Source organism: Arvicanthis niloticus, chromosome 19 (genome assembly GCF_011762505.2).
Source record: "Arvicanthis niloticus isolate mArvNil1 chromosome 19, mArvNil1.pat.X, whole genome shotgun sequence".
NCBI classification, from domain to species: domain Eukaryota; kingdom Metazoa; phylum Chordata; class Mammalia; order Rodentia; family Muridae; genus Arvicanthis; species Arvicanthis niloticus.
The window spans coordinates 32,008,322-32,025,051 of record NC_047676.1 but is presented as its reverse complement, the minus strand read 5'-3'; the positions used below and the strand labels follow the sequence as shown (position 1 = coordinate 32,025,051).

The 16,730-nt window shown below is 42.8% G+C and overlaps 1 protein-coding gene across 3 annotated transcripts in view; it reads left to right on the top strand.

Moving 5' to 3' along the window:
- Positions 1–16,730, top strand: part of Prkaa1 (protein kinase AMP-activated catalytic subunit alpha 1) — a 47,148-nt gene continuing 30,418 nt past the window's right edge. The window contains exon 1 of one of the 3 annotated variants that reach the window (XM_076916163.1): positions 1–2,056. In XM_076916163.1, coding sequence (XP_076772278.1) covers position 2,056 — 1 coding nt within the window. In that variant the 5' untranslated portion in view covers positions 1–2,055. Of the gene's footprint in view, positions 2,057–9,726; positions 9,893–16,730 lie in introns of those variants that run through there. The other 2 variants (XM_034523432.2, XM_034523433.2) reach the window with 2 other exon arrangements.

The window sequence follows — 16,730 nt, the reverse complement described above, 5'->3', positions numbered from 1 at the left end:
CTTCAGGCACACCAGAAGAGGGCATCAGATCACATTACAAATGGTTGTGAGTCATCCTGTGGTTGCTGGGAATTGAACTCAGGACCTCTGGAAGAGCAGTCAGTGCTCTTCTGACCCATCTCTCCAGCCCTGGCAGTTACTTTTTAACCAGCTATTTCTCAAATAAAAGACACAGAAACTGTTAGAATTACTATCAGGGGCAGCTTTCCTTATACACTGAAGGCCTAAAATCAGCCATAGGCCTAAGTCAGCCTGCTAACACAAAGTCTCGGGTCTCTGTGGAAAAACACTGAAACAGATAGCTATAAGATATTATAAACAAGCAGCTTTGGTGAAAAGTTGCCAAGTCTAAGTTGTCATAGACCTTGTAGATAGGTAGCCTTGATGGATAGTACCAACTTAGATAAGGACAAGTGAATCATAGGCAGAGTCATAGTGACCTGTCCCCTGAAGCTTCACCCAGCTGATACTCTGTTCTAGAAGATATCTCTACTCCCCCTGAGTCATTCCCTTCCCCCACATCCTGCCTTTTTGTGTATATAACCCCTGTGTGAAAAAGTAAAAATTGCGATTTGATCAGTATATAGACAGATTGCCATTCTTTGTTTCTTTGCCTGTTCCCCACTCCTGCCCCGCCTGCTCTTTTTCAGGTGACCTCCCTGGACCCCTGTTTAATGCCCTGCTAGACAGGGCAAATTACAATAAGGTTTAAAGCACTGGAGCTAAGCAAATATCAACCCTCTAAGCTATTTTTTTTCTCTGCTTCCATACCTTAATGCCTAATATATCACTTGCCATACATTTCATTTGCATGGCTCCTGCTTCATCAGGCAAGTCCTCATGATCATATTGTCATGACCATGGTGACTGACTTCCTTTTTCTCCTTCTCCTCCCTCTCCTCGATGGTCTCTACCCAAGGCCCTAAGCCTGGGAACTTTTCTGCCCAGCTACAGGCTGTCAGCAACTTTTATTAACCAATCAGGGATAATTGGGAAGCAAGGTTACACAACAAAAGCTGGTGTAGTGAGAATCTGCTCATCTTGAGGCAACAAGATCTTGGGATACAGAATTTAGTTTTTGAATATATAGCAACAGACCACACCCTGCAGATAAGGACTGTGGTGTTTGAATGAGAACTGTCCCTTCTGAGCTCCTATGTTTGAACACTTGATTCCCGTTAGTGCCAGTGTTTGAGAAGGCTAGGAAGACATTAGGAGCTGGAGCCTAGCTAGCTGAAGTATGTGACTTGGGGCAGACCTTGAGGTTTCTTTGTAGCCTGGCCTCACTGTCTATTCTGTTTTGCTTCTTATGTGTAGATGATGAAACACGGGAGCTTCCTAGGAAGTTCCATTTGCCATGGCTTTTTTGCCTATTTCTGTCTTCTCTGCCGTAGAATGCTCTATTCCCCTGGAAGCCTAAGCCAAAAGAACCTTTGCTTCCCAAAGTTACTTCTTGTTGGGATATTTTATTACAAGAAAAGAACAGTAACTAATAAAATGATGTAGTATAAGCTGAATGTTTGGGTCTCTCTAAAACTTACATGTTGAAGTCTAATCACCAGTGCTCCACTGATGTGGACATTTGGAGGATTGGCTGGGTCATTGTTGGGAGCTGCAGTGCTAAGATGGCGCGGACATCCTGTCCTCCCACTTGTAAACAATTGACTGCCCAGGTGCAAAAGGCAAAAGGCGCGCCAAAGTCACTGCCCATCCCGGGGCGTAATATGGGGTGATGAGTGAACAGCCAATCAGAAGTGAACACGCCACTCTAGGGTATATATAGCAGTGCCATTCCCGGGCTTGGGGTCTTTTCCGCTTTTGCTGTTACAAGAAGTAAAGCCTCGTCTGTAGTGATACCCGATTACTGCCTCCGTGTCCTTATTCGCAGGCGAAGGGGACACAGAAGAGATGCACGCAACAGGTCATGAGAATGAAGCCCTTAAAAATCGTCTCCCCGCCCCTATGGACGTTCCAGAGAGCTCTTGCTATTTCCACCGTGTGAAACAACAGCAATAAGTCATCAACTAAGAATCAGGAAATGGGCTCTTGCCACACAGTGAGTATGCTGGCATTTTGATCATGGATTTCACATCCTCTAGACTATGAACTTTTGATGCTTGTAAGTCACCTAGTTTATAGTGTTTTGGTAATAGCAAGCTACTTTCATGTCTGAAGACAAAGGCTCCCTACATAGACTATTCTGAGATATGGATAGATTTATGAGTTACTGTAGTCATTACATGCCTATTTCCCTGTTCTTTTAGCAGAGAGGGTCTAGTGGCAATGAGCATGCTCAGTACCAAATACCAGTCTACAAAAGAAGTCACTAAGACTCTCCAAGAAATGGATGGTTCTAAGCCAATGGCAAGAACTACACAAGATGAGTCTGAAACATCTTGGATCAGCAGAAAGTGAAAAAAATATGAAACTATTAAACTACATTGGTGAAGGATATGAAAAAGATACAGAAATCTCTCCAAGGAAAGCTGAAACAATTTGAGCAACAAAAAATAATATTGGATTTTAAAAGCCATCAATTCACAGTGCTGTAATAAATAACCAGACAGGCACCGTGATGCACAAGTGTCATGTTGGGACTAGGAGGTAGCGGCAGGAGGACCATGCCATATCAAGGCCAGCTTGGTTGTCTTAGTTACTTCTCTATTGCTGTGACAAAACTCCATGACCACAGCAACTTATAAAAGACAGCATTTAATTTGAGAGCCTATGGCTCTAGAGGGTTAAAGTCCATGACCGTCATGATGGGAAGCATGGCAGCAGGCAGGCATGTGGTGCTAGAGCAGTAGCTGAAGACTTACAGTGATCCACACCCACAAGGTCTGTATGGAGAGGAACTAACCAGAAATTATTTGGGCTTTTGAAACCTTGAAGCCCACTCCCAGTGACATACCTACTTTAAGAAGGCCACGCCTCCTAATCCTTCCCAAACACTTCCACCACCTGGGCAATATAGTAGTCAGATGTATGAGCTTCTGGGGGCCATTCCCATTTAAACCACTACCCTGGCTACAAACTGCATTCAGATTCTAGGCCAGCCAAGGCTACATAAGTGAGACCCTGCTTCAACAATGGGGCAGGGGAGTGCTTGTGTGAGTAGATGAGTAGATGGGGAAGAGGAGATGAAGTATTCCAAAGCAATTTATGTAATGACACTCCACTTTTTAAAGATACCATCTCACTGTGCGATCCAAACTGGTCTGGATCCTGCTGGCGGTTTTTCTAATTCAACCTCCCACATGCTTAGTGGATACTACAAGCTACACTAGAAAGAGTACAAATTTCCAGTTTTTTAATACTTTAGCTTAGTGTGTGTGTGTGTGCCGTGTGTGTGCCGTGTGTGTGCCATGTGTGTGCCATGTGCGCATGTGTGTGTGTGCAGGTGCTCTCAGAGGCCAGAGAGGGCATCAAATTCCTTGAAACTGCAGTGCAGGTACAGGTCTGAGCAGCCTGGTGAGGGTTCTGGGTCCTGGATTCAAGTTGTACGGAAGAGAAGCAAATGCTCTTAATCACTGAGCATGCCACCCTGCTGTCGGTGTTGGGAACTGAACTCAGATCCTCTGGAAGATCAGTATGTTTGCTTATCCAATTATTCACTGAACCATTTCTCCAGCCCTACGTGTCCAGTTCTTAAGTATGAACTTTGATTAATGATTTTCTTCCAGACACTGGAAACAGGAAACAGAGTAATTTTATAAGAAGGGAATGTGACAAAGCCAGGTAACCAAGGTCAAGGTCTACAGGATAAATTTTGCTGGTTGGATGTGACTTTAACATGTATGATGAAGCAAACCTTGTTCCTCTGAGAGCTCCAGGAGTTTAGCTATGAGAAAAGCACCAAATAAATTCTAGTGGGCTATTTTAAAACATTTCAGAGTAGCACAACACTGAGATACCAAAGCAAGATACCAAAACAAGAAAATGCCTGAGAAAGCATCACAATGGAGAGAAGACTAAGGAGGCATAGCCAGCACTGTGATTTGGGCTGCTGCAATCTCCCATGCATATGATCGGGACATTTTTGGTCCTAACAAAGGGATTTTGGAATAACCTAAAGATGGAGCATGCTTACCAAAGGAACCAACCCTACAATCAGAAAATTGACACTATTCACTCTACTCTCAGCCTCTGTGGAGCACAAAGAGATGCCAGTTGAATCCATTGCTCCTGCCTATGAAATAAAGACTCCACAAGCAATTTAAAAGCATGTGGTTTGGATTGCTGAACATTTATGGTTTCCCTGGTGGCAGTGTCCCAGGAGCAGGCTTGGGTATCTATCTTTTCCTGAATTCTTTGTCTGATCTGTCTCTTGCATCTGAATGGGTCTTTTGTGATATCATTTTTAATTAACTGGTAAGTAAACTGTTTTCTTAGGTTCTGTGAACTGCTGTAGAAAACTAACAAGTAGAGAAAGGGGTTGTTGGCCATAATTCTAGTGTATAGGAGATACAAGTCATAACCTAAAGAGTATGGTTGGCAACTGAAAAAAGAGGTGGTCTAATGGGACTGAGTTTTTAACTTATGGGATCTGAAACCATTTTCAAAAGGAAATTGTTAAAAATTGAATTAACTAATTGGTGTATGCTGGAGAATCTGGTAAAAAATGTTTGTTGCAGGGAGCAAAACAAGTTTTACTTTTTTTTTAAGTTCATCTTTTATAAGCAAATACCACTAGGTCAGGTTGCTTATGAACAACAGAAATTTATCTTTCACTGTCCTGGAGGGTAGAGGTCTGGGATCTAAGTTCTGGGAAGGACCTGCTGCTAAAAAGTAGAGTGTTAGACCATGTAGTCATCCTACAGGGTGGAATGAGGGCTCTCTGTGGTCTTTATGGGCATGGATCCTATTACTGTGGTATTTACCCTCACGACCTAATTGCCCCTCAAGTTATAATCACAGCAAAGTTAGAATTTCAACAGATAAAGTTTGGGCATACACACATTTAGTCAGTAATATCTAAATAATAGTGAAACATCCTGGAGCTTATCTGACAACAAAAGAAGAAAGCAGCCTTAGTGATTTTTCTCACTGTTGAGACAAAATACCCAAGACAAGCAGGTTAAGAAAGAATTTATTCTGGCTCCCTTGTTGGAGGTACAGCTCATTATGCCTTGAAGGCAAGGTAGCAGGAACACCAGGTAGCTGGTTACATTGTGTCCACAATTAGCAAGGAGGGATGGATGCTGGGGTTAGCTGGCTCTCTACTCTAACAGACAGTAAGTGCTTTTAACAGGGAACCATCTCCCAGACACAGTCTGCTCTTTATCAAACTTGGGTTATCAGGCTTGGGTCCCTAATGCCCTTATCCACGAAGCCATCTCCATGGTCCTTTCTCCTAACTTACTATCCTGCCTCAGCTACCACAATTACTGATAGACACTGAGGTAATAGAAAAAGCATACTATAGAATCCTAATATTTATTAAGTTGTTAACTATAAATTTATTAACTATAGAGTGCTTAAGAAAAGACCAGGCAGAGAGAGGATGTCTTTAGAAGCACCAATGGGTTAGAGAGAAAGAGAGAAAGAGTAGACTAAGTTGTCAATTTCTGTGCTCCTCCACTATGTCCCACTCAGTGGTGGGTCATCCCTGTGTGTTTTCATCAGGACCCATCTCATTTGATTTAATAAATGCCATAGTATTAAAGCAGGCTTACAATTCATAACATCTTCTCTTAAACTAGAGTGGATTCAAGCCACTTCTCTGTAAGTCCTGCTTGCTTATACTCCAATATACTTTGCTGAAATGGGCTGGAGTTAAAACTGATAGGTCAGTAGCTGGGTGTTAGCCATAGGCTAACTTATCTTTGCCTCCAAGCTGGCAGACTGTTGAGCTGTGTAGCACACTCCATCATGATTGAAGGCAGGGAAATACAAAAAACCTCTCTCAATAGACTATCATACTGTCCACCTTCTTCAATTGTAGAGACCATGACTTTTCATAGCATTGAAAAATGTCAGTTTTCACAGTGGCTGGAATTCAAAACTGTTTAAAGAAAGCGAAGGTTTGGAGATGGACCAGTGAGAGAACAAATGAAAAGAAGGTAGATAAAGGTGTTAGTAACGTTTCTTAAACCAGAAAGGAAAGAGAAGAAGCAAGGAGTCATAGAAGGCTTATTCTTTACTATTTCAGACACTTAGTTGGATGCAAGTTTTAACTCAAAATAAGAGAAACCAAATCAAAATAAAACAACAACAACAACACACACACACACACACACACACACACACACACACACACACACACACACCACAAAGCCCTAACAACAAAGTTTCTCCAAAACCTTCAAACCCCCGGCATGTAAAGCTGCTGAAACCTGCTCTGTGGTCAACAGATAAGACAACTCGAAGTTCCTGCCCAACGTTTAACTTACCATTTCAGGCTTTCTGCACAGTGGGAAAATGTAGGCTTTATTGAAGACATTTTTTTTAAAAAGTAGGAGCTGGAGAGGTAGCTCAGGGGTTAGGAGTACCAGATGCTCTTCCAGAGAGCCTATGTTCAATCTGCATAGCCTTTATGGCAGCTCACAACTGTCTGCAACTCCAGTTCCAGAGTACCTGGTACCCTCTCATAGACATACATGCAGGCAAAACACCAATGCACATAAAATAAAAATGCACATAAAAATAAATCTTAAAAACTCAAACTAAGCCGGGCAGTGGTGGCGCATGCCTTTAATCCTAGCACTTGGGAGGCAGAGGCAGGCGGATTTCTGTGTTTGAGGCCAGCCTGGTCTACAGAGTCTACAGAGTGAGTTCCAGGACAGCCAGAGCTACACAGAGAAACCCTGTCTCGAAAAAAACCAAAACAAAAAAACAAAAAAACAAAAAAACAAAAAAAAACCAAAAAAAACCCCCAAAAAACCCAACCAACCAACCAAACAAAAAAACAAAAACCTCAAACTAAGAATAATCATAAAATTAGATTAATATAAAAACAATAACTGAAAATAAAAATAAAACATAAGATAGCAATAAAAGCAATAGTCCAAAAGTGAAAATATATCAGGACACATTAATTAATTAATTAGTTAATTAATTAATTTTTGGTTTTTCGAGATAGGGTTTCTCCTTATAGCCCTGGCTTTCCTGGAACTCATTATGTAGCCCAGGCTGGCCTCAAACTCAGAAATCCTCCTGTCTCTGCCTCCCAAGTGCTGGGATCAAAGGTGTGCACCATCATTGCCCTGCTTCTCTTAATTTATTTTGAATTAAGTATCTTTTATTTAAACAGGTTTAACAACAAAATGTTACTGAGTTACAAATTTTAAAATGTGTGATTTATTAGATTCATTTCTAACTGAGACTTTGGAAAGGCAAATCAAAGTGTTAAATTGACTTAGGATACGTTTTGAGGGAAAGTGAAAGATGTGTGGTAAACACTTGTTCTTATACTTTCTCAGAGTGTTTTATTTTGGTCCTAGGATTTTTGAGACTTTGTACTCTATGTGTTAAGTATAATTGTATCTGATAATAACATTTTCCAAACAACTAAACCAAACCAAACCAAACCAAACCAAACCAAACCAAACCAAACCAAACCAAACCTAAAAACAAAACCCAAACTCCCCACTTCTCTGTATTCTTTAGATTTTGCTTTTCTTTTGAGACAGTCTCAGTCCTGCTAGCCTGAGCTCTCCATGTAGTCTCAGAACTCACAGAGATATACCTATCTCTGTCCAGGAGTGCTGGCATTAAACAAGTGTTCTCTGTGCTTGATGCTGCAGTAGAGTCTCAAGTCTTCACAGTTTCGGAAAAAACTGGCAAGTGGTTTTTACAAAACTCAGCTTCTCTTTTGGTCCTTGGCAACATCCTGTTGATGTAACTGGACTATTTTGTGATTCTTTTCTTTTCCCTTTTTAAAGCATTCACTCAATGTGTGCATATGTGTATTGTAGGTATGCATGGAGGTCAGAGGTTAACTTCTGGGAGTTCATTTTCACCTTCAGCCATGTGGGGTCTGGGGTTTACGTTCAGGTCTTCAGGCTTGACAGTCTGTGCCTGTAACTATTGAGCCACTTATCCTGCCTTACTTCCTGTTAGTTTTGAGACTCTCATGTAGTTCAGATCAGCTTTAGTGTCCCTAGGTTGCAGAGGATGACCCTGGACATCTGATCTCCCTGGTGATAATCTCCACAGTGCTGGGATGGCAGGTGTGGCTATCATACTCACTTTCATATGTTACTGGGGGCTCAAACCCAGGGCTTAACCCATGCCAGGCCAGCACTCTACCAAAGGAGCTACAGCCTGTGACCACTTATCTCTTGTAGATTAAAATAAACAGTAGAACCTTTCTGGGCTAAATCTTATCCATGATGCAAATGTGAAGTTCATGGGGTGGGAGAATTTAAAGGGTTTCCCCTTCCTTAAGATAATCTAGAGCTATTTCTGCTTTATAGTAATCCTTGTAAAATAGGGAGTTGATTAACTAAGACTGCTCCCAGTGACTGTTCTCAACCCGTGGTTGGTTCACCCCCCACCCCCACCCCGCCCCTTAGATCTTTAGAAAACACAGATATTTACATTGTGATTCATAAAAGTAGCAAAAAAAGTTATGAACTAGAGTTGAAAATAATTTTATGGTGGGAGAGGAGTCATCACAACATGAGGAACTGCATTAAGGGGTCATAGCATTAAGAAGGTTGAGAACCACTGCTCTAAGCTTAAAGTGGATTTCTTTCCTCTGAAGAGCTTTCCTTGGAACAGTGTTTAATGTTACATTGATGTCATAAGCCAGAAGATGGGAAAACTATGAGAGCTGGTAATTTTCATCCCGAAGAAAAACGACATTTCTAGTCTATTAAAAAATACTCCGTCATGAAGATTGACCTTTTTCTCCATTGACATTGATAGAAATTCAAACTGCAAAATCGAAGGATGGTGTATATATTTTTTGTAACGCACTTGATTTTTGTCTCTTGTTAGAACAAGTAACAGATTCACTTCAAAATCCTATTACAAATAAACATACTTTTTTGGTGTCACGTTATGGCTCCATTTATACAAACAACACACTTTTTTTAGTGGATTGAAAATGTACATTTTATTGAAAATGTAAAAATATTAATTTCTAAACACCATAAATGTGGGACCCCCCTTTCGGAATACACATAACTCACACACATTCCACAGGGGAAATCTGAGGGTAGCAAATATCCTAGGAAGACCCTCCAGGCTGCTTGAGCTGTGCGGTGTCCCATAGTAATTTACTGGCTCAGAGTTTTTGTTTAAAGCAGTGGGAAGTATTAAAAGTGCAAGTGACAATATCCTTGGCTTCCATATGACACGGAGATGAGATGAAAATCAAGATTACAAGTCAGTGGTAGGGCGGTGTCCCCTGTCTTGTTTCAAAGCACGCCACGCTATCCCGGGGCAATGTGTATATGCATCGTCCTCCTGGGAATTACAGGGGTGGCTGTACCCTCACTCGTAGCCCCTCGGGTGGCAACTAGGAGAGACTGCGGCCGGCTCCGCTGCAGGGGAAGCCCTCCCGCGCGCAGGTGGGCGGGCGCGCGCAGAGGGATGCGGGGCGCCGAGGCGAGTACCGGCGCCGCTCCCGCCGCCCCGCCGCCCAGCCCGCCAGGGGGAGCGAGTGCGCTCGGCGGCCGGCTGCGGGGACTGCGGGGCCTGCGCGGGCGGCGGCCGGCGACTGCGCCCCACCGCGGCGCACCCGCGTCCCCACCCCCTCGGCGCCCGCCCGCCCCCGGCGCGGCCCTGCCCGCCCCCTCCGCCCCCTCCCGCGGCGCCATGCGCAGACTCAGTTCCTGGAGAAAGATGGCGACGGCCGAGAAGCAGAAGCACGACGGGCGGGTGAAGATCGGCCACTACATCCTGGGGGACACGCTGGGCGTCGGCACCTTCGGGAAAGTGAAGGGTGAGGACGCCCCGGCCGGCGCGGACCCCGCGAACGGCGGGCGACCGCGCCTTTTCGCACCCCGCATCCTTCCCCGCGCCCGCCTTCCGGGTGTCTGAGCTCCGTATCCCCGGTCCGGGCGGCGCTGGGAGCGGAGCCCGAGGCCGCCGCGGGCTGCAGAGCTGTGGGGTCCACTGAGGTGGGGTGGGGGCGGTCGCCATGGCGACGGCGCGGCGCCCGAGGGGCGGGGATGGCTCTGGGTGCAACTTTGCCAGGCGAAGGAGTTGGGCACTGCGCGCGCTGGGGCACCCGGCGCGGACGAGGGGGTCTCTTCTCGTCTTCTGATCCTCTGTGCGCCCTTGGCGCAGAGCCAGCCCATCGCGCCCTGGCGGTCCTCGGAGTTGTCCCCGCCTCGCTTTTAGGAGGTTGGCGACCTAAGTGCTTCTTCAGTTTCCTGAATCGAAATGTGTTCTTCCAAAAGCAAGGTAGCTATGGAGCTATCTTTCCGAAATAATAATGCCCTTGTAAAGGACTATTGATCTCCATCAGGACTTTTGATGAATATGCCAGTGAACCGGCGCTGTGTTTCCTATGCGTGGTTTACGGTTGGATGCAGACGCTGCTTTAAGTGTTTCCGTTTTTGGAAGTTTTGCGGTTTCTGAGAGCCATACCTGGTAGGTAGGGCATCTGTTAGCTCCAGATGGTATTTGTTAGCTTATAGGTACAATTTCCGTTTATTCTCACACTATATTTATATTTTAGTAATTCAGTGCCCATCTTTTGGACTTTTTGTTTGTTTTGGTAGCATACCCTGCCTCAGCAAAAGCACAAGCATTCTGCCTTCAACAAACTTGCTCTATAGCCCACCATCTGTGACGAGGAAAATTCTGATTACAACCTTTGTGAGGTGGACTTTTTTCCCCTTTAAAATATTTAAGCCTGCTATTAAGTTTGGGGCTGATTAGAAATAATTCATGCATTGGTTTTGGAGGAATAATAGAGGATGACCTGCTCTTAGTAGGTATTCGATTGGAATGAAAAGTTTGTCAGATTACACAGCAAGCTAATTGAGCTCTGTTCTCCCAGGAGGAGCAGAAAAGCCCTTCCTTCTCTTGCCCTTTCCCAGTCCTAGAACTGAAAGTTGCTATGTAACCCTCAGGGGACAAATGCATAAACCTTCCTAGGAAAATCAGCAAGCCACACAGTGGAAGGGAGGAGCAGGTGAGGTCTAGGGCTGTAGCACTGATCACTGTAAGCCAGTGAGATGTTTGTGAACACTTTCAGGGTTTTGCTTTGTTTCTTCTTACATATGCATGAATGCATGCATGCATTTACTTATTTTGAGAGAGTGTTACGATGCTGTCCAGGCTGGCTTTGAACTTGTCATTCTTCATTGCGTCAGCCTCCTAAGTAGCTGATATAACAGGCAGCCCTTCCAGTGTTTTGTTTACCTTTAGCTAGGCATGTTCCCTCTTTGCCATTATATAGTGTGCTTCTTAGTTGACATGTTTTGCTAAGAAATGCTTATTAAGGCTCTGACTGAAGTGATAAGGCAGGCTTGAACTAAGAAGGCTTCTTCTGAAGGTCCTGCTTGGAATGTGGCTCCCGGTCCGCCATTCCTTTGACACAGACCAGAGTGAATCAATTGGAAAGGAAAGGAAGAAGAGATTGTTTTCAGTTTTGGGATTTGACCTGGGAAGTAGCGGTGACTCCTTGAATCTCCCTCCCAGTGACTCTGCTTTTCCTTAACCTTCACTTCTCCACCCACCCACACAACCTTCTCTTGAAATACTATCCAGTCAGTCATAAACCTCCTCCATCCAATACAGAGGGCCAGTGTGAGTCAGAGGATCATAGGCTTCATGGTTATAATTAAACTTGTCCTTGAACTTGTTAGTTGATGTGGGTCTAAATATTCAGCCAGTTCATTTTAAAACTGTTAAACGGTTGGGAGGTTGGGATGCTTTTTTTAACGTTAGTAATAGAAACCAGGATTTGCTGTGATCCTCTCCTTACTAAGGAATAGCTGGATTGCCGTATGTCATTTGGTTTATGCATCAGAAAGGGAATAGCATGACTGTCTTAGTTAGGGTTTTACTGCTGCGAACAGACACCATGACCAAGACAACATTTAATTGGGGCTGGCTTACAGGTTCAGAGGTTCAGTCCATTATGATCAAGGTAGGAACATGGTAGTTTCCCCGGCAGCCATGGTGCAGGAGGAGAGTTCAACATCTTCATCTGAAGGGTGCTGGCAGAATACCGGCTTCTAATAGTGCCATTCCCTGGCCTGACCATATATACAAACCATCACAATGACCATAGCAGGAATGTGACCCAGATTTGGATGTGTGTGTGTGTGGGGAAGACACAGTGTGTAGTTATGTATGTGCTTGCTCTTGCTGGGGGGGACACTATAAAGAATGAGTATTGTTAGGTGGGAGAGAAAGTGGGAGGCAGGAATGTGCAGAGTGGGTAAAAATAACCACTATGTCTGGTCATATTGGGAATTAACCCCAGTCTTAGTTTGACAAGAACTCTTTTTTTTTTAATTATTTTTATTTCATGTGCGTTGGTATTTGCCTGCGTGTGTGTCAGTGTGAAGGTGTCAGATCCTCTGGAACTAGAGACACAGGCAGTTGTGACCTGCCATTTGGATGCTGGGAATTGGACCCGGGTCCTCTGGAAGAGCAGCCAGTACTCTTAACCACTGAGCCACTTCTCTAGCCCTCATCTCTAGGAATTCTTAAAGATAATAGCATCAGCCATAAGTTTTATGTATCTATATATCTATGTATGTATGTACATACCGATCTGTCGTCTATCTATCATCTATCTATCTATCTATCTATCTATCTATCTATCTATCTATCCATTTTATTGGTTTTTGAGACAGGGTTTCTCTGTGTAGCCTTGGCTGTCCTGGAACTCATTCTGTAGACCAGGCTGCATTTGCACTCAAAAATCCACCTGCCTCTGCCTGGTCTAAAGGTGTGTGCCACTACTACCCTAGCCTTAAGTTCTAATTGAGAAAATGTAGAATACATTTTTCAAATATTATGCATGTTGGTAAATTTAACATAATAGAATCTAATAGAAAAAGTGACACTGATAAATGGATAAATCACCCGTATGTTATTTAGTGCTTCCAGGGAATTTAAGTGTGTTTTGGTTTTCTTTCTTCCTAACTTCCTTTTTTTTTCTTTTTTCTATTCTTTCTTTCTTTTTCTTTCTTTCTTTCTTTTTTTTTTTTTTTTTTTTATGATGAGATAGGGCCTCATTTAGCCAGGTTGTCCTCAAACTCACTATGTAACCGAGAACAGCTTTGGACTTATCCTTCTGTGTCTACCACCCTGGTCCTGGGTTTCAGGCCTATGCGCCACCAGGCCTGGTTTTATATAGTGTTAAGGACTGAACCCAGGGCTCCTGCATGCTAGCCAAATGCTCTATCAACCGAGCCACATCCCCCGTCCTAGAAATTTAATTTTGGGGCTAAATTGATAGTGGTTGTCTTGCTATGAAATAAATAGTAATGAAAAGAATTGGGTTACTTAATGATAGCATTTGGAGGAAAAAGTTGAAACAGATAACCAGGGTTTGGGGTTATGCTTGAATTATTATTTTCAAGGTTTCAATTATTATCCGCCCCCCCCCCCCATTTGTTAAGGTGTTAATCTCGACTCCTTTGCTTGTCTTCTGCTTCTCATAAAACAGTTATAAAAGCATGGACGAACAGTTGTGTTATTATAATAGTACAGTCAAATGGCTGTTCTTGACAATTTTATTGGGTTGTGTCTTCATGAAGCAAATATGTCCCTTTTACAGATAACCTTTTGGCGAGCATTTCTACATTAAGCCGCTATCTCAGTTAAGTAGATACTCTTTTCTTTGAAGGAATCAGAAACATTTCTTTAAGTTAAAAAAAAAAACAAAAACAAAACAAAAAAAACCCAAAAAACAACTACATATTGGCTGGAGAGATGGCTCAACAGTTAATACCAGTATAAATTAATACTATCTATAGTGGGCATATATACTAAAGTTAGCCTACTGATTGAATTTGTAGAAATTTATTCTGTAAATATGCATGTGCTTGAAGCATTGTATTATTCTATACCACATATATAACATAAAGCTTAGAATTAACTGGGAGTGGTAGCACACACCTGTAAACCCAGTACTCAGGAGATAGAGGCAGGCAGGAAGATTTGGAGTTGAAGCATAGCCTCTGCTACATAACAAGTTGAAGAAGAGCCTGGGCTGCTTGAGATCTTGCCTCATAAAACAGAACAATTACAACAAAAAGTTTAGAAGTAACTTTACACACACACACACACACACACACACACACACACACACACACACTCTCACACCATGGTGCATATGTGGAGGTCAGGAAAACTTAAGAGTGAATCATTTCTTTCTAGAGTTCTTCTTTCCACCACATGGTCCCAGGGATCAGACTCTGTAAGAGCTGTTACACACTAAGCCATCTCCCTGGAACTAACTTTCCTAATAGGCGAATGGTTATATTAGTTTCCTCATACAGTGAAATATCTTGTAAACATTTAGGGGGAGAAGTAAAGAATGATATGTAATTTAGAGAAGAGTTTTCTATAAGTACTTTAAGAGCAAAACATCATGTATAGGTACTAACCATTTATGTATAACAGGCAGAGGCAAATGTGTACATTCTTGCTCCTCCATGTAGAGCATGTTTCTGTGTAGATATGCATGAAACTGCTGTGATCTTTGCTCCACAGACTAGGTAGCCAAGGATGCTGTACTGTTGTGTCTGCTTCGTTCTTTTGTGCATATGCCATAGTCATTTTAAAAAAAACTTTATAAATATAATAAAAATTATTATTATTTAAGCATGAGTGCACACCAGAAGAGTGCATCACAACCATCGGGATGAGTAGCTTGTGTTCCTAACCATTGAGCCATCTCTCCAACCCATAGTCATTTTTAAGTGCCTAAATTTTATGAAAAGGGTGAGGTGTTACTGTGTTTTTACGGATTTATATGTAATAAAATAGCGTGCGGGAGAGGGACACTGAATTCACAGTTAGTGGTCACCTCTGGGGAGAGATGAAGAAAGGCTCTGGGAGGAGTCATCTAGGACTTCACATATGTCTGTCAAACAGTTGCTGGTATTTGAGTATTTTGTATAATTAAAAATAAACTTTGCCTTGTTATTGTGTGTGTGTGTGTGTGAGTGAGTGAGAGAGAGAGAGAGAGAGAGAGAGAGAGAGAGAGAGAGAGAGAGAGAGACTTGTGTAGATCTTAGAGAACTTGCTGAAGGCGTTTCTTTCTTTGCTTCCAGCATGTGGGTCCTGGGGTGTGAACTCAGGTTATCGGGCTTGGAGTCTGCTGCCTTACCACCGACCCACCCTTGTATGTTTTGATGTTCCTAAAACAAATCCTTTAAGCTCCCCTCTCAATAGGATTAAACTATTTCCTTACACTTTTATTAGTGGAATTTTCTTCTAATTTTAGAAAGGAAACGGAAGTGGTTAGGCAGCTAGAATGCTTCCAGGGGTTATTTCTATCTCTGTGGCATCTCTAGCTTGTTAAAATCCTTTTTTTAAAATATCAGATCTTGTTACACCTCGGCATTATGTATATGATTAGATCATTTGTTGACAATGTTTTGTAGTTAAACAGAGTCCAAGGTAGAGAGAACAATGAGTTTGTAGTTAGCTCATCTTTAGTTGATTAACTTCAAGAGGGGGACCTTATAGATGTGGCTAATGCAGGTGTTGCAATTTGCTTAAAAGCAACGTTTTAGCACTGTTGAAAACATAGAGTAACAGTCTGAAAATACAACTTGTAAGCTTTGACTGAGGGCAGGCAGGGCCGGCCCCTTAGGGAATATATACTCTTGGCAAAGTCCTTTTATTACATTCGCTGATTGATGTGAGCAGTAATTCTGGGGAGCAGCAGTTACTTTGACTCCACCTAAGTTTACTCAATAGACAATCTTTAGCCCAGTTTTGAGAAAAACAGTTCTGATTCTGACATGATGCCATTCCCTCCCCCCTTCTCGCTGCATATGGTTGGTAGGACAGAGTGGACAGGTTGAAAGACTGAACAGTCAGAAGAGCAGTAGAACTTGACCAGAATAGCTATTTATACCCTGGCAAATTACGGACCCTAAGAGTCCCCAGTTTTTTCATCTTTAAACTAACAGGCTTTGAAGACATATAATGACCCTGAGATACAATGTTTTAAAAGTGTTACACTGCCAATGTTAACGTTGCCAATCACATTCAAAGCAAACATTTGTGTTCCTATAAGTTAACATTGGCAACATTGTAATGCCATGGCTTTAAATGACTGACTTAACTGGGAAGAAGAAAGGTAGGAAGGACAGGTAAGTGGAAGGAGATAATATGGAGACCTGTTTGTTTGTTTGTTTGTTTGTTTATTTGTTGAGACAGGGTTTCTCTGTGGGGTAGGGCTGACTGTCCAGGAATTCTCTGCAGACAAAGCTAGCCTTGAACTCTGCAGTACATACATCTATCTGCCTTTGAGAGCTGAGATTAAAGGCATGCAACACCATGCCCAGCTGAGATAAGGCCTATGCTAAAAGAGAAAATATTTTATGGTCATCAGGGTTGAGACATTGTTTGAAAACTTTGGAAAGAGACGTTTGGATTACATTTATTTATTTATTTATTTATTTATTTATATGTTTGTGTTAGTGCTTTTTGGGGGGGGGCGGGGGTGGTCTCTCACCTTAAGTCAGAGCTCACACCCTTGGCTAATGGAACTAACCAGCCTGCTCTGGGGGATCAAAGCCGGTCGAAACAAGTGTAGAAGTACCTACTCCTCCACATGTGGCTGACCAATGTGA